The sequence below is a fragment of the Mandrillus leucophaeus genome, unplaced genomic scaffold (assembly GCF_000951045.1).
Source record: "Mandrillus leucophaeus isolate KB7577 unplaced genomic scaffold, Mleu.le_1.0 Scaffold297, whole genome shotgun sequence".
NCBI classification, from domain to species: Eukaryota; Metazoa; Chordata; class Mammalia; order Primates; family Cercopithecidae; genus Mandrillus; species Mandrillus leucophaeus.
Genome location: NW_012103109.1, coordinates 725,654 through 749,548, shown reverse-complemented (window position 1 = coordinate 749,548; position 23,895 = coordinate 725,654). Strand labels below are relative to the sequence as shown.

General features: G+C 45.2%; 1 protein-coding gene across 3 annotated transcripts in view; it reads left to right on the top strand.

Annotated features, from left to right (window-relative positions):
- NTRK3 (neurotrophic tyrosine kinase, receptor, type 3) overlaps window positions 1-23,895 on the top strand; it is a 389,076-nt gene that overhangs the window by 109,525 nt on the left and 255,656 nt on the right. For 2 of the 3 annotated variants that reach the window (XM_011986286.1, XM_011986288.1), the window contains 7 exons: window positions 7,667-7,824; window positions 8,619-8,761; window positions 9,188-9,329; window positions 9,831-10,127; window positions 16,509-16,532; window positions 18,044-18,108; window positions 18,893-18,995. In XM_011986286.1, coding sequence (XP_011841676.1) covers window positions 7,667-7,824; window positions 8,619-8,761; window positions 9,188-9,329; window positions 9,831-10,127; window positions 16,509-16,532; window positions 18,044-18,108; window positions 18,893-18,995 — 932 coding nt within the window. The remainder of the gene's footprint in view (window positions 1-7,666; window positions 7,825-8,618; window positions 8,762-9,187; window positions 9,330-9,830; window positions 10,128-16,508; window positions 16,533-18,043; window positions 18,109-18,892; window positions 18,996-23,895) is intronic. The other variant, XM_011986287.1, reaches the window with a different exon arrangement.

Sequence of the window (23,895 nt, the reverse complement as noted above, 5' to 3'; positions counted from 1 at the left end):
GTACCCCAACCAGCCCCTTGCCCAGTAGAGGATCCTTGCTATAAGAATGGAAGGTCTGAGTGTCCACGACTTTTCCAGTAGGACAGAAGGAGAAGGAAGAGGCATATCTGGAGCACCTCATGTGTGTGAGGTTCTGTCTCATCCTTGGAACAATCCCACAGGGAGGTAGCCATATAACCAGTGTTACAAATGAGGGATTTGAGGCTTAGCTAAGTTAAACAGCTAGTTCAAGATCACATGGCTAGTAAGTGGTACATCTGGGAATGAGTGTTATGATTTTTATTATTATCACTACCCGGATCTGATCTGCTGTTTCCAAAGATGATGCTCTTTCTTTCACCTGACTCAAGCAACACACTCTGCATGCTCAGCCTCTCCTTCCAGAAGCCCCTCTCAAGATGGCGGGTCCCTTGAATGGAATCAAAGGAAACAACCAACCAAACAAACAAACAAACAGGTTACCATCTCAGAGCTCCTGCAGTGCACCAAGACTCTTCCTCTACTTTCTCTCATTTACTTTTGTGGGATGAGGGGGATGGTCTTGACCAAGCCCCTGGCTCATGACTTCCCCTCTGTCCAGGGGGGCGTGCCTCTTATTGAGTGAATTGGAAGCATCTTCCATGATCTGCCTTACAGTAGCCAGCATGGTTTCAGTGGCACAGGTTGGAAAAATTTGACTTGGCATTGTGCAGTGCTCTCAGAAGTTTCTGGTTATGGCAAGATGATTTTTTTTTTTTTTTTTTTTGCTTGCGGAGAAGATTGTCCAAAAATCAGAGCAAGAATCAGAGAGATTGTCTTAGAGATAAAGAATGAATTAGGAAGAAAAGAAGCTTAGATTCTGAATCTCAAGATACAGTTTAGGCAATGGCAAGAGGTCCCAGAGGATGTAGACCCACAGCACAGAAGCACTCCAGCAGTGCCCCAAGGACCCTTAATTTATCTTGAACAGGCTTCTCTGAATACCCTGCATGCACGGAGCAGACATGATTAAAATAGATTGGAGTATTTCATTTTCTTTTAAAGGAAAGTAATAATTACCTCTGGTATCATTTGAAGATTTAATCGACTTGGTAAAATATTAACTCAGTAGCGGGGATGGGTTTGGGCTGGTCCTGGTGCATTTCTCTTCCCAGTCTTGGCTGTGAAAACTTTCTACAGCTCTTGGAGACGTCACTAAACAATAATGTTACTGATAGTATTACTATAGTGATCATTTCTGGCCTCTTAGTAGTTTCTTTTTGTTCCCAGATCATGCTAACATACATTATCGTGAATCCTCCTAATAAATTTGTGAAGAAGGAAGGTCGAGCACAATGATCCCCATTTTACTGGTGTTAAAAGAGAACCTTAGAGAGTTAAGTTATTTGCTGTATTAGTTTCCTAGGCTGCTTTAACAAATTACCACACACTTGCTGGCTTAAAACAATAGAACAGGCTGGGCACGGTGGCTCATGCCTGTAATCTCAGCACTTCAGGAGGCCGAGGCGGGTGGATCACGAGGTCAGGAGATCGAGACCATCCTGGCTAACACAGTGAAACCCCGTCTCTACTGAAAATACAAAAAATTAGCCGGGCATGGTGGTGGGCACTTGTAGTCCCAGCTACTTGGGAGGCTGAGGTGGGAGGATGGTTTGAGCCTGGGAAGCGGAGCTTGCAGTAAGCCGAGATGGTGCCACTGCACTCTGGCCTGGGCGACAGAGCCAAACTCTGTCTCAAAAAAACAAACAAAACAAACAAACAAACAAACAAAACAATAGAACATTATTGTTTCACCATTCTGGAGGCCAGAAGTTTGAAATAAGGGAGTTGGCAGGGCCATACTCCCTTCAAAGCCTTTGTGGGAGAACCCGTCCTTGCCTCTTCCAGTGTCTGATGGCTCCTGGTGTTTCTTGGCTTGTGGCAGCATCACTTCAACCTCTGACTCCATCTCATATGCCTGCCATCCCTGTCTCTTTGTCTTTAATCTCCATCTTCTTTCTTTTTCTATTTCATTTTATATTTTTGAGATAGTCTTGCTCTGTAGCCCAGGCTGGAGTGCAGAGGTGTGATCTTGGCTCACTGTAACCTCTACCTCCCAGGTCCAAGTGATTCTCCTGCCTCAGCCTCCCAAGTAGCTGGGATTACAGGCATGCACAACCACACCCAGTTATTTATTTATTTTTTTTGTATTTTTAGTAGAGATGGGGTTTCACCATGCTAGCTAAGCTGGTCTCGAACTCCTGGCCTCAAGTGATCTGCCCGCCTTGGTCCCCCAAAATGTTGGGATTACAGATGTGAGTCACTGTGCCCAGCATGTCTTTCTTTTTTAAGGGTACCACTCATTGGATTTAAGGCCCACTTGAAATCGAGAGTGATCTTATCCCTTGATCCTTAACTTGATTACATCTGCCAAGACTTTATTTCCAAATTAGGTCACATTCACAGGTACTAGGGGTTGGACTTGGATATATCTTTTTGGAGGACACAACTAAACCCAGTATATTCACTCGAAATGACACAGCTGGCCCAACTCAGATGTTTGGTTTGTGTGCTTTTCCTACCATCTGACTGCTGTTATCTCAAGGAGGCCTGTGCTGATGTCTTCATCTTTTGGGAATCCTGTACTGGGTGACAGCAGGGCTGTCCTGGCTGATCTGGGTCCCCTCCTCATTTTCCACTGCCCGGCCCCAGGACTGCCACTGGCATTGTTGATACGCTGCAGGGAAGAAGAAAACCACTAGAGTGATGACCGGAGGGAATCAGTGTTTTCTAAATACCCAGTGGTGGCCTTGGCTGTGCTGCAAGGTGCCTATCCTTACAAGCTCAGATGGGGCTGAGTTAATCTGTGGGGAGCCCTCAGGGCCCTGCGATTACACCCCAGGCCATCTTGGGGCGAGGGCTGGATGTTGGTAAGCTTTGCCTTGCAGCAGCTGCTGCTGTATTATTCATGGAACCACCTGCATTATTCATGAAGCTTGGAAAGCCATGCTTTAGGTTCCACAGGACTGCACCCAAAGCCCTGGCTAAAGGCTCCCCTGCTTGAGACCTGGTTCAGTGGGAGGAGGGACACAAGATGGACAGCATCATTTAGACTTAGGATGTGCCGGTCTTTGCTTCTTGCCCACCTCACCATTTGAATCCTCTCTTGTCCAGATACAGACGATTGTGAATTTGCTCAGTGGGCTGTCTAGGGTGTCATTGTTTTAAGACTCAAAATGCTTTCTGCTGTGTGTGTGTCTTGTTCTCTTGGAGGACAGTCCAGAGGGATGGGGGGAAAGCCCCACAGGTCTTTTGCAGTTTCCCATAAACTCAGTTGGAACAAAGGACCAGGTTTCAGGGTGCATCCCAGCTGCTGGATCAGGTCCTGTAAGCAGGACCCTGGGGGGAAAGGATGGAAGGAAGCAGAAAATTTGTACAAAGCCTTTGCCTGGCAGCATCCTTGGCACATTCCAAACATCTCACCTAATTCTCCGACCAGCCTCAGGACATTCTGATGCTGTCTGCCTTTGGGGGGCCATGAGATGCTGGGATGTGCAGCAGTGCAGGGACCAGACGGGAGGCAGCACCACATCAAGTGCTGTGTGACTTGCGGCAATGCAGCCAAGCCCCTCGCCTGTCTAGTCTTTTCCACCCAGGTGGATAATTTGTATTTTTACACCTACTTAATAATGAATGACTGCATCTTGTCAAGTGAGCAGCTGGGAAAATCCAGGCTGACCTGGTTCAGTTCGCATATATTCAAGCATCTGGACCCTCCTTGTCATTCCAGCAGGGTGGCCAGGCCTCTCCTTGCAGCCCCCACAGTGTGAGCCCACACCGCACCACCTCCTCCAGCCTCTCTTTCCTGCACACACTGGGCAGCTCATCTGACCTTCTGCTCTCCTTTTCGTGAGGGTTAAGTGAAATAATGCGTGGAAGGCATTTAGTCTAGTGTTGGCACTATGGCGAGTGCGATGCTAATATTATGATCCTATAATGTCTATTACTTCCCTCTCATTTTTTCCTGCCTACCTTTTCTGTTTTTGTGTCTCATGTCCAGTCACACAGGCATCTTGACATAACCCCAAGGCAACACCTCCAAGGCTTCTTGACCTCATCCTTCCCTTTCTCCTTCTAAGACCTTGATCTCTCCTTCCCCAGCCTCACCCCCATCCCAACCTCATTTCTAATGTGTCCTCTCTTCCTTTTCGCTGGTTCTTTCTCTTCTGTTTTGAACCAAAGACAGCTCTCCCTGCCATTGATTTCCTGTCTCTTGGAGCTTAAAATCTTGGGGTCATCTTTCACTTTTTCCTCTTCTTTTATCCCCTACAAAGCACCACGTACCATTTTGCCTTCCTTGTGATGTTTACTGGATCTTCTCTTCCCTCTCTCCAGTTTTTCTCACTCCACTCTAGGCCTGTATTAACTAGGCAGAAGTTCTCAAGTGGTGATCCAGGGTGTCCTGGGGGGCCTTAAGACCTTTTCAGGAGACTGTGAAGTAGAATCTATTTTCATAGTAACATTGAGCCATTATTTGCCTTTTTCACTCTCACCCTCTTATGAGCGTACCGTGGAGTTTTCCAGAGGCCACAGGACGTGATAACATCATGGCTCTGATGAGGCATGGAGTTTGTGCTAATGTATTCTGGAGTGTTACATCTTTCTCAGGGTTAATTTCTAATGGGTAAATAGTGATAGACATGACTCACATAAACAACAGCTCTTTGAGGCCCTCAGTAATTTTTTCGGGAGAGTGAAAGGAGTTCTGAAACTAAAAGTTTGAGAATTGACCTGGACCCTGCCAGTCTATATGGTGCCTATGTGTGAGTTACAAAAGATGCCCCATCTGGATGCATGTAGCTGTGGGTCAGGGTTACAGCTGGGTCCGGCCAAGAGTGTGCAGAGTGGATTTTATCCTCTGTTTATCCCTTTGGTTGAGTACTTTGAGAAATGCTCAAACTACACAACTGTACATGTTGACCCGTTGTTTATAAGTAATCCTAACTGGCTTCTCAGTCTCTAGTTTTCCTCTTCTCCAGCTTATCCTGTACTTTATTGTTGGATTTCTCTTTTTACAGATTTCTTTGTTCATATTGTTCTCCAGTTCTAGAGGCCTCAATGGTTTTCCCCTGCCTCCTGGATAAATTCCAAATTTCCTGATGTGGCAGTAAAAGTCCTCTACTATCTGGCTTCCACTCGCCCTTCCAGCTTTATTTCCCAGCACTCCTCAACACATTCTCTGTCCTGCTAAGCCTTTCTTTTCTGTTTTCACACCTTACTTTCAACTTCCCTTTGCCTTTGTTACTTCCTTCTACTTACCCCCAGCCCCCGTGCCACCTCCCCCCGCCAACCTGGTCTTTGCCTACATGAGCTCCTGAAGTCAGGGCTCCTAGCTTGCTCCACTCTGCTTCTCCCATGCACCCAGCAATGCCTTGCACATGACAGATGGGGTGGAGAGTACATGAGTTTTGAAGTCCAGCACACTGAGGTTTGAAACTGTGCTGTGTTGCACACCAGCCAAAGGACCTTGCACATGTGACTTAACCCCTCCAAACATCAGAGAGGGCCCCTCCCTCCTTGCAGTTTTGGCCATCTCCCAGGGTTGTTGTAAGAAGCAAATGGCTCAGTAAGAGTTCTTTCCGTTTCCTTCACCTTTCTGACAGAGTACCATGTGCAGAGAGTACTTTTAGGCTAAGAGGATGATACCATGTAGGGGTATTTACACATTCTGCCTCTGGTGTCTTAGTAACTAGAAAGCACTGATTCCTTTCCCCAGGGGCCTCACATTTTCCTGAAAGCTGATTAATTTTGATGCATGCTTAACTATTTTGGAGTTTGTCAGTTATCAAAAATATCCTAGGTCTTAGTGTGGTGTGCCCAAGTGCCCCTCCCTCTGCGTTCCAACAGATTCATCTCCTTGATGGTCCAGAAAGAGAATCATGTTTCCTCTAATGATCCAAGCATTCAGATTTATCTGGTGCTCTTTACTCTGAGTTTTGGATTGATTAATGCTGTTCATCCTCTCCTTAATAATCCCATTGAGGGGGGAGGTGACTTGCTTCAAGTCACAAGGAAAATCAGTGGAGAAGGAGGTCCTTGAAGGTGACTCTTCCCCTATCAAGCATTCTTCTTCACCAGGCTGAGTGCTCCTGAAGGACAGCGACTGTCTTCTTCATCTCTGTGTCAGCAGCACTCAGCCCATGGCCAATTATGGAGCAGGTGCTTATTAAGAATTTATTGGATTTATGGAAGAATAAAGCTGGTCTCAGGAAGGGCTTTGAGCATATCTTGGAAATAGATAACCACCTACTTCCCCAGGGAGAGTCAGCCAGTCTCATTCTCTCTCTTTTTCTATGTCCTTTAACAAGAATTTATATGCCAGGCTCAGTTCTAGGTTAGGGAATGGACAAAACAGGCAATGTTGCTGACCTCAATGGAGCTTAATTTTTATTCAGGGAGACAGATAAACAAACTAATTAAAAATAAATATTTGAAGTGATGCCAGTAGTGATAAATTCTAGAAAAACAAATACAGCGTGGCAAGGGACCAGGCAGTATTAGACTGAGAGAGCCAGCCTTGTAGAGATGTTGAGTAAGAGCTTGGCAGGCAGTGGAAACAGCAAGTGCAAAGGTCCTGGGGTAGGAACAAACCAGTCAAGCAGGTGACCTTTCAGACACCAAGGTCAGTGTGGCTGAAGAGGAGGAGGGAGTGAGGGAAGATGAGGTCAGGGAGATGATGGAGAATGGTGCAGATTATTTAGGACTTTAACTTTGATTTTCAGTGAGATGGAAGGCCATTGGAGGATTTTGAGAAGAGGAGCATCTCGAGCTGATGTCTGTTTGTTTGTTTGTTTTTCTTGAGACAGAATCTCGCTCTGTCTCCCAGGCTGGAGTGCAGTGGTGCCATCTTGGCTCATTGCAAGCTCCACCTCCTGGGTTCATGCCATTCTCCCTCCTCAGCCTCCTCAGTAGCTGGGACTACAGGTGCACACCATCACACCCGGCTAATTTTTTGTTTTTGTATTTTTAGTAGAGACAGGGTTTCACAGTGTTAGTCAGGATGGTCTCGATCTCCTGACCTCGTGATCTGCCCGCCTCAGCCTCCCAAAGTGCTAGGATTACAGGTGTGAGCCACTGGTGTCTCCTTAAAAGGATCTCTTAGACAGTTGCATTAAGTGGGGTGGATTTCTTTCTTTCTTTCTTTCTTTTTTTTAAATTTTGAGATGGAATCTCGCTCTGTTGCCAGGTCGGAGTGCAGTGGTGTGATCTCGGTTCACCACAACCTCCATCTCCTGGGTTCAAGCGATTCTGCTGCCTCAGCCTCCTGAGTAGCTGGGACTACAGGTGTGCACCATCACGCCCAGCTAATTTTTGCATATTTAGTAGAGATGGGGTTTCACCATGTTGGCCAGGATGGTTTCAATCTCTTGACTTTGTGATCTGCCCATCTTGGCCTCCCAAAGTGCTGGGATTCCAGGTATGAGCCACCGCGCTTGGCTGGGTTTCTTTTCTTAACAAATTGAGTTTATTGTTTTAAAACTATAATTTATGGACTTACAAGGATTTTTCCACTTCTTTTGCAACCTTGTTAAATCCCGCCTCCCCTTAATTCTTGAACAGGTAGTGTCCCTCTTGTCCTCGTAGCCCTGGGAAGGTTCTGAGCCATCTTTGGTTCAGAGGTTCCCTTCCCCTCTCTCTTTGCCCACAGGAGGTTGGAGCAGAACTTTTTCAACTGCAGCTGTGACATCCGCTGGATGCAGCTGTGGCAGGAGCAGGGGGAGGCCAAGCTCAACAACCAGAACCTCTACTGCATCAACGCTGATGGCTCCCAGCTTCCTCTCTTCCGCATGAACATCAGTCAGTGTGGTGAGTGAGTGGCCGCCTGGCCCAGCTGGCTCCAGGGAGGCATCCCTCAGACACCAGAGATGGTGGTGGACGTTACCTTGGGATGCCAGAGCCTTCCTTTCGAAATGCCCTTCCAGCCTTGAACTCTGCAGTTGTGTGCAGATCTCCTGACTAACCATTCCCCTTCTTGGTCATTCCTGTCCCTTTGTGCACGAGCCATAGGAAGATTGGTTTCAGGAATGCAGACAGGAGTTAAATGTGCTCCTTCTCATCGTACCAGATTCCCTTTCTCTCTGTGAATTACCTGTCAACCAAACCTGAAGGAGTGTATCTCAAAATGTGGTCTCTGGACTCCCTGTGGCAGCACCTTCTAAGGAGTTTCCAGAAAAGCAGATTTCTGGGCCCAGCCACAGACTTTGAGAGTGTCTGGGGATGGGTCCCAGAAATCTGAATTTTAAGCAAGTTCCCCAATGGGAGACTGAAACACTATTATTTAGATAACCAGAACCCAAAGTGTAATGATGCCATTGAGCTTAATTGCCAGAAATGCATTCCTTGAGCACTGCCCCCACCCCTCCACCTCCCGCTGCAATGTGGGAGACTACAGCTGCACGGGCTTCAATTCTGAGTTCTGATGTCTACTGGGGAGGTGATGGAAAGCGTCTTGGATTTGTGGGTCTTCCAAGAACCCAAGCAGGTGGTGTTAGAGTCATTATTGAACAAGGCAAGAAGTGCCACCATCAGGCCTATGGACAGAGCTTCCTTTGGGTAGTAAGTGTTTGCCTGTCTTTTCACCCACTTTGTCTGGCTCCCAGACCTTCCTGAGATCAGCGTGAGCCACGTCAACCTGACCGTACGAGAGGGTGACAATGCTGTCATCACTTGCAATGGCTCTGGATCACCCCTTCCTGATGTGGACTGGATAGTCACTGGGCTGCAGTCCATCAACACTCACCAGGTAGGCATCCTGGGCTTGAGCCCCATCAGGAGGTTAGGGAGTGATCACATTGTAGTCTTGAAGAAGAGGGAAAATTTGTGGTCTTGTTACTATAGGAGAAAACACATAGACTTGAGTTACATGCAGCTGCAATATTTTCTAGCCATTCTGCTCTACACATGCTACTCAACTTCTCTGTAACTTAGTTTTTGCTTCTGTAAAATGGGCATAGTATTGAACTACCATTCACCGCATAGGGTTAATAGGAGGATGGCCTGAACCATTGCCTATGAGAAGCCTGGCATTTGGTAGGTGTGCTTTCACACAAAGATCTCCTTCACCTTCTGCTCAGCTTTCCTTTTGATTCCTAAAGGTATTTGGGGATTAGGTAGCAGAGCCATCTTTGTAGAGGCTGTTTGATTGTTACCTTTTTATTGGGGTTTTCAGACCAATCTGAATTGGACCAATGTTCATGCCATCAACCTGACGCTGGTGAATGTGACGAGTGAGGACAATGGCTTCACCCTGACATGCATTGCAGAGAATGTGGTGGGCATGAGCAATGCCAGTGTTGCCCTCACTGTCTACTGTAAGTGCATATTATTGTGGGGGATGGCTGTGTGTGAGGAAGAACTGGCATAGGAGGCTGGAGAGGGGCCAAGGTGTTGCCAGGGCTGAACTAGAGCAGTGAGCTGGTCTACCAGTGGGGACAGAAGGACTCTTGTAGCACAGGACTGAGAAGTAAGTCCTTGGATTAATAACTCCAGACGGAGCACCCTTGTCCCTCAGACAATGGTGTGGCTCCAACTCAACTACATCTTCAGGACACTTCTAAGTTGGCCTATTCTGCCTTTTATTAAACCCCTAAGAGGTCCCAAGAGGGAGCCCTCCAGCTAAGGTGGATCTAGGAAGCTTGGATGAAGACAGACATTTCTTCCCCTCTGCTGGGATTGTGGTGGGACTTCTGCTTCCCTCAGCCTTTTCAGAGTGGGTGGGGAAGAACTGGGATTCCCATTTTAGTTGCTGGAAGGCTACTGCGGGTGGTGGTAGACTCTGTGTCCTGGATTTCAGCTGGCTTCTCCCTTGACAGATCCCCCGCGCGTGGTGAGCCTGGAGGAGCCTGAGCTGCGCCTGGAGCACTGCATCGAGTTTGTGGTGCGTGGCAACCCACCACCAACACTGCACTGGCTGCACAATGGGCAACCTCTGCGGGAGTCCAAGATCATCCATGTGGAATACTACCAGGAGGGAGAGATTTCTGAGGGCTGCCTGCTCTTCAACAAGCCCACCCACTACAACAATGGCAACTATACCCTCATTGCCAAAAACCCACTGGGTACAGCCAACCAGACCATCAATGGCCACTTCCTCAAGGAGCCCTTTCCAGGTGAGGGCAGTGTAGCTGGCTCAGAGGTGTATGGATTCTTTCTACAAGCTTAGGAGGTGGGGCATGGTAGCTTGAGAGGAGAAGCAACATCAGTACTCATACTGCTATCATGGGCAAAAAGACACACACTGGAACATGTGCAACCACCAGCCGCATCTGGTGTAAACAAGGATAGAGTCTCAATTTTCCAATAGCTGTCATGGTAAAAACCAAGACTCCTTAGAAATAACAGTTGTGCATGTTAGAGCATACTGTATGATAGTAGAGAAAGCAGAGACAGTAATGGTAGAGAATTCTGACCCAGCCCTTTACTTGTGGGGAGACTCTGGGCCTGATAGTTTGCTTTTCTAAGCCTCAATTTCCTCTTCTATGAAATAGTCATGATTACACTGCTCCTGTGACTTTTAAATGAGTCAAGGTATATAAAGCACGTCACAGGGTTTGACACCTGATGATGGTTCCGTGACTTTCCATTGAAAAGGACTTGAGAGTGTGTCCAGTTTAACCCTCCATTTAACAGATGAATGAGCTGAGCCTCATTCTACTTGCTGATCTGTGGCAAAGTTTGACTTGGATCTAGGCCCCGAGGTCTGTGGCTTCATTCCTCTCTTGTTCCATGGTGAGCTACTGTGGGTCATACCTGATGCCCTTAGCATATAATAGTGCTAATGTCAAGTGGACCAGGAAAAATTATTGAAATTACTGAAGAACTTTGCTTGATTTGATTTTGGGAGTTGATTCTGTCTTTTTCTGTCTGGGGTAAGATGCTTTAACTATCTTCCTGAAGTTGGAGGAGATAAAAACATCAAAAGAGTTTAGTGAAAGTGATTGTAGCATCTTTTTGTGGGTTCTGCAATTGATAAGTTTTGTCCATGAAGCCATGGGTCTTTGCTGAGCTTGGTGCTTTGTTTTGGGAAGTGACTAGGAGACCTAGGAATCAGGAGTTCCAATGGGATACAGTGTAAAAACTGATATGACACATACACACATGCACATGCATGCTCACACATGTGCACAAAGGGAAGAGGCAGCAAGAGCTAGCAGTAGGCAGCATCTGTTTTTCTGAAGTCAGCTTCACAGTCTACAAATTACCAGGGTGTGGCAGCTCCAGGAGGCCTTATTTATTTCAGTGCAAGGGAACTCATACTAGAGGCCCCAAGAGTGAAGTTGGAGAAATGTGGCTGCATGTGAAGCTATATTCTTGCCATTGAGGTCCCAGGGATGATGGGGCCATCTTTTCAGAGGCGGTTGAGAATGTGCAGATATTTGAGGCCCTGGAAATCCCACATGGTCTGAAACTTCCATCATCCCCAGTATGCTTAGTGAAAGCCCCCATGACACTTCCCTTCCTGGGTCACACTGGGCTCTCTTTCAGCAGGTAGATGAGTCCTGGCCTGCACTGTGGAAGCAGAGGCTTTTAAAGTGGAGATACTTTGCTCTTATGGTCTAAAAGGGCAGGCTAGGTCTTCCTGACATAAAAGACTGATTTTTATGCCTTTTTTTTTGCCCTGCCTATGGCCTGATGAAAGAATAAAATCTGTTTTTAAAGAGGAAAGGCTATACATTGGTGAGGGAAAGTCTCTATTGGTGAGGAAATGAAGCACACTGAAGCAATGCTTCTGTTTCCAAAGAGAAGCTTCTGGGGCCCAGAGAGGGGGGAACCCTAGAATGCTCAGGAGGGAGGAGAAGCCACTTCTGGGCTCCTTCTACCAGGGGTGTCCTGAGAGTTGTGAGGTAGCAGCAGCTGTTGGATTATGTGGTGGACACAGCTGCTCTGTTCTCTCCTTTATCTCAAGAGGAAGCAATTCTTTGCATCCTCTCAGCCCTCAGAGGTATCTCAGAAATACCTCCTCTGCCCCCATGAGATGCAGCAGCCCCTTCTGTTAGTCTCTGGATACCCTTGTCACCATAGTAAGTTACCAGTGCGCCTCAGGCCAGTGGTTCTCAAAAGTGACCTTTGGTCCTGGACCAGCCCCATCCACATCACCTGAGAATGTGTTAAAACTTAAGTTCTTAAGCGCCACTCACATCTACTGAATCAGAGATTCCAGGGTGGGGTCTAGCAGCTATGTTTTAACAAGCCCCCAGGTGACTCCAGTACTCCCTCCTTTGCAATCTACTACCATGGAATTGGGTGGGAATCTGGCCCCAGGATGATGGAGGGAGGATAGAGTCACAGAGAAACTCAAAGAGAAAGCATCTCACCTGAGGTCATTTCCTCAGACCCATCTCCAACCTGCTAGGGCCACCCTGTGGGAAGGTTTGTTTGTTTTATGAGTCTAGGTCAGAGGAATCAATGGGTGATGAAAAGGCAGTGACAGGGAAAAGATGGGCCAGTCATGCCAAGTGACAAGATGCTTAAACGTTCAGGAGAGTCAATTATCTGGGGGTGCAAGCAGAGATGCGTGATAACCCTCTAAACCGAATTCACCCCAGCTAAGCCTAGATGCAAAGCTGGTCTGTGATTCTTGCTCTTCTCTTTTGATGTGAGAGCGTGGAAACATCATGATTATCATGTGTGTTTCTCTTTTGCTTCCAGGCAGCTAAGCATGGAGGCTAAGAGCAGGCACTCTGAAATCAGACAGACTTAGGTGCAGATCCCATCTGCGGCCTCTCCCAAATATCCCTCGCATCTGGTGGCCTGGGCTCCTAGCATGAGGCTTAGTGCAAGGTCAGTACTAGATGAAGGACAATCACTTCTCTGTGCCTCTATTTCTGTATCTGTGAAATGGGAATGATAATATCTCCTGTCTAAGTTACCATGAGGCTTAAAGGAAGTCATGCCTGCCAAGTGCTTAGCAGTGCATCTGGACAGAGAAAAGGCTTACTAGCTGTGGGCCATTGTTAAGATTCTTAGGATGTAGAACTGAGATGACTTCAAGAGTTCTAGAACCAGTAGTCATTCTCTGGTCAAACTAGTAAGTTCTAACAGATAATCTTAAGGTAGTCTAGGCTAGTGGTGATGGAACCACATTGCCAGGGCTCTAATTCTCACTCAATCACTTGTCAGCTCCGTGATGTCAGGCAAATTGCTTCACCTTCCTGCTTTTACCTTAAAGGTTGTGGTGAAGATTAATTTACAGAAGGGGCCCTTCTTGAAGAGTTATGGTCTGGGACTGTAGGAGACATGTGTATTCCCTTCATGGCACAGCCCCAGTTCACGTTCAGATTGTTCCTTGGTGTGCTGGACAAATGCTCCTCCCAGCCTGCTGGTGTAGCTAGAGGTGAGGACCAGTCCTGGGTACCATCCTCTTCCAGGCTGAATGCCTGAACCCTCCCATAGGTTAGAGAGGAGTCAGGATGTCTCCTTCTTCCAAAGCTCATGTGCTTTCTGGATGTATAAATGCTTCCAGGCTCTGGCAAAGTCCTTAAACATTCATAGGCTGATTTGGAGATAACAGGGTTCACAGCCTTGACCAAAACATTTGGCTAATATGAGAATGTTCGCTAATAAATGGGAGCCTTATGAGACATATGCAAATCAATGTAAACTGTGAACTGATCTGGCCCCTCTCTTCTCTCAGGCTGTGAAACCCAGGCTAGAATTTCCATTTCCTCCATCCTCCCCCTGCCCCAAACAGGCATCTGGTCACCTGCCATTGAGAAGAGGGTGTTGGCATGAAGGGTATGGCCAGGAATGTGAAGATAGCTCTGTGGCTATCCCCCAAAACAATACAGAACAGACAACAAACAAGCAATCGAACTGCGTTTACCATAAGTAAGACTTTCTTTGAAGGATTCCCTCACAGAAACTATCCTATTCCCCACAGGTAGTTAGAGAATATCTGCTGGTTCATACTTAATAGAACTAAGACTGTGAGGGCCCACAATGAGTGAATGAATGAGTGAATGAATGAATGAATATACTCTTACTTTTCAGGGCATGGTGGGCTGAGTCAGGAGGCTGTGTAGTATGATATAGTGCATCCCAAAGGGAACAGCAGCATCAGCGTCTCCTGAAAACTTGTTAGAAATGCAAAATCTTGATACTTACCCCATGTCTACTGAATTAGAAACTCTAAGGTGAGGACTAGTAATCTGTGTTTCTTTTTAATTTTTAAAGATTTTTAACTTTTCATTTTGAAATAGTTTGAAATTCATATTTTAAAAAGTTACAAAATCATACAAGGCACTTCCTTCCACCCTTTGTCCAGCTTCCCCAGATGTTAACATTTTACCTAATCATGATGCAATGATTGAAACCAGGATGTTAACATTGGTCCATCACTATTATCTAGTGTACAGATGTGAATTACAGTTTATCGATTGTCCCATTGAGGCTTTTTCCTTGTCTAGGATTCAATTCAGAATTACACACTGCATTGAGCTCCTGTGTCATCTCACTCTCTTTAAATCTGGGACAGTTCCCCAGTGTTTGTCTTTCATGATCTTGGAACTTTCCAAGAATACTAGTTTTTTGTAGACTGTCTTTCCATTTGGAATTTTCCGATTTTTTTCCCTAATGATTAAATTCTAGCTATGCATCTTTGGCAGGAACTCTGCAGAAGTGATGCTCTGCCCTCTCAGTGCATCGTTTCGGGGCTGTGTGATGTCAATAGGTTTTGGTACTGGGAGTGTTAACTTTATCACTTGGTCAAGGTGGTGTCTGCCAGTTTCCTCTGCTGCAAACAGACGATTTTCCCCTTTGTAAGTCATCAGTATAATATTTTTAAACTACATAAATAACTTGTTTCTCATCCTTCTTTCACACTCTAATTTTAACATTCATTGATGATTCCTGCCTGAAACAATTATTACTGTAGTATTTGTGAAATGGTGATTTTTCTATTTCTATCATTCCTTCTACATTTAAAAATCAGAATTCTCCTGTAAGGAAGAGTGTTTCGTTCTTCCACCTTTTATGTATTGAATTGTTTATTTGTATCAGTATGGACTCATGGATATTCATATTGTTCTATGATTGGTAATTCGTGTATTCGTTTGCTAAGAATGCCACAGCAGTGAAATACCATAGATTGGGTGACTTAAACAACACACATTTATTTCCTCACAATTCTGGAGGCTGGAAGTCTGAGACAAAGGTGCTGGCAGGGATGGTTTCTCCTGAGGCCTGTCTCCTTGGCTTGTAGATGGCAGTCTTCTCTTTGTGTTGTCATGTGATTTTCCCTCTGTGCATGTGTGTTTACGTTCAAATTTCCTCTTATAAGGACATCAACCATATTTGATTAGGACTCACCCTAATAGCCTTATTTTAACTTTAATACATCTTTAAAGACCTTTTCTCCAGATACAGTCACATTCTGAAGTACTAGGGGTTACGGTTTCCGTATATGGATTTTGGGACAACATAATCCTAATCCGTAACAATCCAGGACTATCATCATTTTGTTGCTTAAATGATCCTACACTGGGCCATTGAGATTCCCTGTACATTGGTTTCTGTGCCCTGTCTCCAGGCCTCCATTAATCTCTGAGCACTTTCTTACTTTTTCAGTATTGCAATCCATTCCAGGCACATGTTGTTCTTTCCCTGGTCCAGCCCTGAAATCACCCATTTCTCCAAGGAATCCTCACTCCTTTTATTGGATGTTGGTAGCAATCACCCTCTGATTGCTTCTGTTGTGTGCTAAAGTTTGAGCATCTCTGGTAGAGTGGACAAGAGCCTGGACTGAGATTTGAATTCAGCTCTAATTTCTTCTTAAATGAGTCACATCCAATTAGTTACTTAATTTGTATGAGACTGTTTTCTTATCTGTTAAGTGGGGATAATGCTACCACCTCTTAGAATGGTAATAAGGACTGAGTGATGTGTTACATGAAGCATTTAGCACCGTCCCTGGCTCATCAATGTGCAGTAAGGATTAGCTTTCATTATTAGGTGAGCTATTTCTAGAGACCAAAGATCAAATAGCACATTACCATCTGCAGGATGGGCAGATTCTAGAGGGATTCTCAAGAACTTCTCAAAGACCTACTAGAATCAACTCTGCATATTACTTTGAAGAATTTTATCTTGAGATCATACCTGGCATTTTCAAGGAATGTCTAGAGGAGCCACTCTGTAGCCCCATCCCCAGCACTTTGGGTCTTTAAGGAAGCAGAGCTGTGAATGAGACAGAGGGTCTGGTTTTAATTTCCTATCTCATAATGAAACTGGTTTGGTTTCTTGTTCCTAGGTGGGCCCCCTCCCTTGAAACCAGGAACTTTATCTCTCATTCCTTCTCCTTTTGGAGGACTACCCCCTAAAGTGGTAGTGTAGCGTGGGGAGACAGGTGATGTGCCATGGATTTTAGTTTGTCAGTTGCCATGGGAACAGGGAATCATGGTGAATGGGAGAGATCATAGCTATTAGGACCATGTAGTGTGTCTGTTCTGGTTTTTATTAAATTTGTTAATTATCTCTTTGTCCTTTTTTTGCAGAGAGCACGGATAACTTTATCTTGTGTAAGTCTGCTTTACCTGTTGCTTTGAAACTGATTTATTCTGATACTATCGGTAACTATTGAATTCAAATAGCCCTCTCTCCTATTCCACATCATCCCTGGCCCATGGCAGCTGAGGGCATCTGAGTGAACTGTGAAAGGGAACTGAGGGGTAGCAATACTTTTTGGGCAGTTCCAAGCCCACTTTTCTTGGGTAATCACTCTGTGGTTCACTTTCCCCCAGGGAGTTTTTCTAACATTGACAATGTTGTGGATCTCTTTACCTGGATAAAGAGGGGCTGTGTGAGGATGGACATGGGTTTCATGTGCCTCAATAGACCCCTATTGATCATCTTAGTTGTTCTTGCAGAGAGAATATGGAACTTAAAAACCTGCTAGTGTTTCTCACCTGCTTCAAGAGCCTGAGCATTTGGCCAGGACTCGCCTCATGAGAGCTTGACTTACAAGGTTTCCTGATAGGCTCATGTGTCCTCAAAAGGAGTTATTGAGGCTCAGTTTATAAGTGATTTGGGGCTAGGGCTAGATAATCCTAAAAGAATTTGGGGTTTTGTTTATGGACTGTGGGGAAACCTGTATTTGTTCCTTTTTCTTTTTTTTTTTTCTCCATGGGAGGTGGGAATAACAGCAGCAACTGCTGCCATTTCTGCCCCGCCCCGTGTCTGACTTGAGATAGTAGATGCTGTTTAGAAACACCCTTGGCTTTTTGGTACTGAAGTCAATATCATCTGTGATTTCTTTAGTTGTCCTCAGCCTTAGAGGACTTGTAATCTTGCAGATTATCCCTTCAGAGAGTTTTGAATTGGGGCCATTTCTTGTCAAGGAGGTGATTCTAGATGGTGGAGTAGGGGGGGAAAATTGATACTTGGCTTCCCATCCTGGCCTTGCTGGGTAAAGGTGGTGTTTCCCTGTCAGATGGTTCTATTTTTTTTAACTTAAGCTGCCATTGTGTTCTGAAATCAGTATTAGGGGAATGGATAGTGGGCTGTTTGATGGATCCCCAGGCCTCTTGGATCTCACTGAGGAGTAAAGAAGGAAAGAGGGAGGGCACAGGAGAGACAGGGAGAGGAAAAGGAATGCCTGTGGCAAGGAGTAGCAGAATGTCAGCAACAGCTGCCACCATCAGTAACATTTGCCTAATCCAGACCCTGGCCAGGATCCCAAACCATGTTTCTTTTTTCTATTCCATAGCTCATGGCCCAAGTTGCCCAGGTTATGTTATTTTCTCTGGGGTGGGGGTAGGGAATGGGACTGAATGTCCTTTATTCCTATGGAGCCTGTGCTTGAAGTGTAACGCCAGCCAGATGGTCAGATAGGAACCTGGGCTCTGGGGGCAGGGCAGGGGGTGGGGGTGGTCCTGCAAAGCCTGGGGAAGGCAGGCTGCAGAGCCTAGCTTTCAGAGGATGTTCTCCAGGGGGAAGTCTCAAGGGAGCTTGGGAGTTGGGCAGGGACTGTGGCTGAGCCTCCCCAGCCACGAAGCTAACTGTCCTCCTCCTTTTTGTGTTTGGTTTTCAGTTGATGAAGTGAGCCCCACACCTCCTATCACTGTGACCCACAAACCAGAAGAAGACACTTTTGGGGTGAGTCACTTCTTGGTCGAGAGGAGTGTGTTAACTGGCACAGTCATTTTAAGACGTCATTTGTATTGCTAACTTTTCCAAGTATTATCTTACTTGAAACTTTGAAAAAAAAAGTAATGAATTGAACTGCATTCAGGCAGTTTAAACCTTCCTTGTTGGATGGAAATAGTTCATTGTTTGAGGAAGTCTTTGAGGATCTGCTCCAAGCCCTAGGATTCAGAAAATCCCCAGTCTGTTAGGAGCCCAGTGGGGCCTGATTTGCAGGGGCTGCTAACTGTACAAGTCTACCACAAAAGGCCAAGTTGCTCAGGGCATCTCCTTGGGTGGGTTTTCAAGCGCCCACTCCTACTATTTCAGAGCCTAAGATTACTCTGGGGAGGAGAAGAAAGGATTCTTTTTAGAGTCCAGATCTTTTCGACTTTCCTGGATAAGAATATTATATAAGGAATTTTAACTGAAGATGCAGAATTCACTTGCTAATTAAAACAAAATTAGAAGCCTCTCTAGGCTTGTTTTTGCATCTATCAGAATGGCCCCAGGTGAGAAGGGGCTCAGAACGTTGAATCATGGAACTTTCTCTAATCAAATTGGGTAATTTATGTAGCTTTAAGTGTTCTTAGGGTCTCACAGATTTCTTCTTCTAAAGACCTTACTCAGTATTGCAGTTCTGAGAAGGCTACAATTACTATGGCAGTAGGACGGTTCTTATCTGGGCACAGACATTATTTTCAAGGAACTTGGGTTTTTCATGATTGTTGCTGACTGTGTTTCTGGTTCCTCATAGGTATCCATAGCAGTTGGACTTGCTGCTTTTGCCTGTGTCCTGTTAGTGGTTCTCTTCATCATGATCAACAAGTATGGTCGACGGTCCAAATTTGGAATGAAGGGTAAGGTGGGAGTTTCATTTTCAAGGGTGTCATGGGGGGAAACATTATTGCTTTTGATCAAAAGATACTGTTTTAATCTCCCATTGCTCTCTGAGAGGGCCTCCGGTCATGGGGCAAACTCCTGTTTGCCCCTTGTTCTTGCTAATTATGGATTGAAGGCAGTGTTGGGATCTGTGGGAACCAAACTGTGGATCCACATGGTTTTGCTTTGACTGCTGATAAACATTGCTTAGATGGGCTTATGCAATGAGGATAATTTGGAAAGGAAGTTGGATTTCAGGGCAAATGAAGAGGGACTTTGGTTTATTTTCATTATTGGTGAGTAAATGGACTCCTAGTTTGAGGACATGGTTTTCCTATTGTTTTTGAAGTTGTGTTGGGAAGGCACCAGCACAGCAAGACGTAGGATAGACTCCGGCATTGAAAATCTGCCCATGCAATGGGATCTCAGCACGTAGCTCTACACAGAGTCCCAGAGTGGATGCCAAGAGCAACATGATTTCTAAATCTGCTGGCTGTCTTCCATGACATACAGTGCTCCACACCACTGTGGCAGGGTGGGGTGGTGGGATGTGGCTCTTTGCCAAAGCTCGGGTAAGGGGACTGGCATGAAAGGGGTTAACATGGTGAATTAGCATCCACCTGCCTGGTCTCAGAGATGGATGTGACCAAATGGCTCAAAAGAGGCTGGGTACCAGTTCCAAGACAGAAACTTGAATTTCAAGATGTACTTCCAGCTGGGTTTCCATGTATGGTGATGTTGGATGGGGGTGGGTAGGGAGGGACGATAAGAGGTTTGACAAGCTATCAGGTTGCTGAGCAGGGAATCAGGTTGGTGTTATCTGGTGAGACTATGGGATGTGTAGAGAGATGAATTTCTATGGGTTCTCTGCATGAGCTTGTGTCTGTGGTGGGGGACCTTGGGCTCAGGGACTGAAGAAGAGTACATGAATGGCATTCACAGGGATGGTGAACCCCTGAGTTGTATGCACATGTTGGAATGTTTGCGCATGAAACCAAACTAGTCCGTAGCTTTCACTATATTCTCAGAAGGCTCTATAGCTCCTTGAAAATTCAGAACACTGATATATAGGGAAATACCCAGAGAGGATTAGAAAGGTAGAAAACCCTGTAGTCCCAGCTACTCAGGAGGCTGAGGTGGGGAGATTGAGCACAGGAGGTCAAGGCTGCAGTGAGCTGTGATCGCACCACTGCATTCCAGCCTGGGCAACAAAGCAAGACCCTGTCTCAAAAACAAACAAACAACAAACAAAAAATGGGTACAGATTGCCCTGTTTCCAGAAGATTTCTGCCTTTGCACTCTCTGCTCTTAATGAACCTGATCAAGTAACAGCAAAGCAAGCTAGTTTTTCTTAAGTCATCTGAGATATTTTGACTAAGAGAAAGACATGTTCAGGCAAATTATAAAGATGGGATAGAAGTTTGTCTGGAAGCCAGATGACTTAAACAAAATCAGACCACTTTTAGGCACCTAGATTGGAGATGTCTTATCTGCAAACAGATAAGGCACATGCCAAACAGGGCTTTCTAGGTCTAGAAGATGAGACGACCACTGAGTAAGCGCACAGCTTTCAATCTTTGGATAATCCTTGGGCTCCTGGTTTTGAGGACTGGCACTATTATTGCCTATGCAAAGTTTTCCTACCATGCAGGGAGCTTTTCTAGCTCTTCCTCTTTCCACCTGAGAAAACATTGGGGCCTTGACCAAAGAGAAGAATGGGGCATTATTGCTCTTTCTCTGAGGAGGCGCACCACCAGCTGAGACCCTGCAACATGCTTGGCAGTGCTGTGAGAGCAGAGCAGATTTTTCCTATTAATTGTCATCCTGTTTCTGGAACAGTGTGTCCCCATGTCGGATGGATTAGGCAGCACCCAGGGTGGTGCCTCCCTTCAGCTGTCCTCAGAGCTTCCCTCTCCCAGGCAGAGCTTCTGCTCCCCTCTCCCAGGCAGAGCTTCCTTTCTTGGCCGTGGTTGGGTCAGGAGAACATGTCCACGTAGGTAGAAGTGAAATATCCTCTATTGTAAAGTCAGGCAACTTAAAGAAGTTATACTGGAGTTATAGGCAAGATGAGATGGTATATCTAAGACTCACCTTGTTTAGAATTAAGCCTGAATCTCTTTGATCTTTATGAAGCCAGATTATGTTTAGGTCTCACTTTAGGATAAATAAGTGCAAATAAAAAATAAAATTCTAAGCCCCCCAACCGTCTGAATGCATCCCTCTTCTCAACAAGGGCATCCCAAAGTTAACCTGAAAAACTAGTTCAGGCCATGATGGGAAGTGGGGAGCCATACATGCCTCATTATACCCTCCTTCTTTTTGGAATTACTGATAGAATAGACTCTTTAAGTCTGATGAGAAACATTTGCAATCTATTCTCTCTGAAGCCTGCTATCTGGAGGCTTCATCTGCATCATAAAACCTTGGTCTGTATAACCTCTTGTTGAACCTTCTTATTGAAAATAACTCTTTCAACCAATTGCCCGTCAGAAAATCTTTGAATATGCCTATGACTTGGAAGCCCCTGCTTCCAGTTGTCCTGCCTTTCTGGTCTGAACTAATTTACATCTTACATGTATTGATAGATGCCTTATGTCTCCCTAAACTGTATAAAACCAAGTTGTGGCCCAGCCACATTGGGCACATGTTCTTAGGATCTCCTGAGGGCTGTGTCACAGGCCATTGGTCACTCATATTTGGCTCAGAACAAATCTCTTCAAATATTTTACTGAGTTTGACTATATTCTTTGACTAAATGCCTCAAGCTGCATTAACCTTTGATCTTTTATTGCCAGCGAGCATCACAGTCTTGGATAAAGAGTGATGACATGGGTACCAGAAGTTCCCCAGCTTTGACTTAGGGAAACCCTCGTCTCTTCATATCCACCCCAGTCTCAGTTTTGAATTTTCAAATCTGGATGAGAATCTGTGATACCACTTAATTGCTCATTGGCTTCAGCAAAGTTATTTACTTTCTCAGTGCCTCTGTTTCCTCAACTTCAAAATGGTAATAATACTACCTCCATCACTGGGTTGCTGTGAATGTCGAGATCTATGTGTAACTGGCATATAAAAAGGCTCCATGGGAACTGTTTCTCCCTTCTTTATGTATAAACCTTTATAGGCTTCTTTTATTGCCTTCCAAGGGCTGCCCATCCAAGACTCAATCATGCCCTCTTTTGTCCTACACAATATTTAGTAAAATGCTTTTATTATACACCAGTTCCAGTACATCATCAGTTCTTTGCTGATAGACCATATGTCTGTCCTACTTGACCAGTACTGACCTATGGCAGAAACCACAGATCACTCAGCCTAGTATGCCTGAAAACAGCACACAACATTTGACAATTGCTTGTTGAACTTAGAAATGAATGACTTTAATTTTAATCATAAAAAAGTACAGCTTGTAAGTTAACAATGGGCTAGTTAGAGTTAATTGGGAGATCTGAGATGTCTGGGCAGTGGAAAGTAGAGTAATAATAATAGGGAAAACTCATAAACAATTCCCCCATCCACATCTGAGGGCCAGGTGTGTCGATGGTGGGGGAGCTACTAATAGGAGCTTTACTTCCTTCTGAGAAATAAATATAGAAAAAGACAAAGATTAATATAACAAACACCCATATTCCGTCCACCCAGAATAAATGACTTACTGTTTTGTCTTATGTTTGCATCTACTGTTGCAGTTATGGAAGATATAAAATATGACTAAAATTAAAACCCATTTAGTCACCCCCACTGGTCCTATTCCCATCCCTGTCTCCATAGGCAGCTGCTAGCCTGAGTTCAGCATCCTCCAGTCCACTTGCTGAGGCCTCTTTCTCTGTATCTCTGTCTCTGCGTGTCCCCGTAGGCTGTCTCTCCCCTCATGGCTGGCTCCCAGATACACTCACACCTCCCAGCCTGCCAAATTAGCAACCACCTCTACTACATGAAAGATGAGTGGCTAAGGCTGGTAAACAGTTCATTTTCATACTTCTACCTATATGTGTATGTACACATATATGCATATGTCTCTGTATATCCATATGTAGACACACACACATGCATATATATCAATACACTTACAAAATGCATCACTCTGTGTATATTTTAATTTATATTCAAGCTTATACTCTGAGTAACTTGCATCTTGCTTTATTTCCTTATCATACGTTGGACATCTCTCTCTGTTGGTATGTGTAGGAATTCCAATAGGAGCCCATTTTATGGGAGATGAATATGTGAACCAGATCTCATGGAAACAAACTGAACATGCTTTGTCTCAGAGCCCTCCAACTGCCATGGTGTTGATCAAAATTTTGGCTTGGGGAGGGGGTCACCTTAGGACAGAAGCCCGTTTTCTTTTGGAATCACAGAGGTTTTAAGATGGCGCTAAGTGTACAGTAGGGGTTTCTTTTTGCTATTGATAAAGTCTAATGCCTCAGAGTGGCAGGGGTGATTTGTGGAGTACTTGGCATGTCCTGGGCACTGCCCTATCAGCCAGCTCTCCTGACAGGGCAGGACCCTGAAAGTCCCTGCAGTGCTAGGAGTTAACTCTTTGATTGTCAGATCATGGGGTGGCCAGGGTGGTTGGGAGGTGGGTACTTGTGGGGTTCAGAGCAGGGGCTATTTACTGCAGCTACAGAAACATATAAAAATATTTCAGCATTTTAACAACTAACTACAGTGTACCCTTGCATCCTGGGCCTGGAAATGAGATGGTTCAGAATTTAGACCAAATTCATTCTCATAAAATATTGTTAAATTAGGCATTAAAAGATCATGACAATGATCTGCTGGGCTCTCCTGTATCCATATTTCCAGGTGAAGAAACCAAGGCCCAGAAAGGAAGTGACTTGCTTTGATTCGGCTGAGTTTTAGCTCCACCCACTT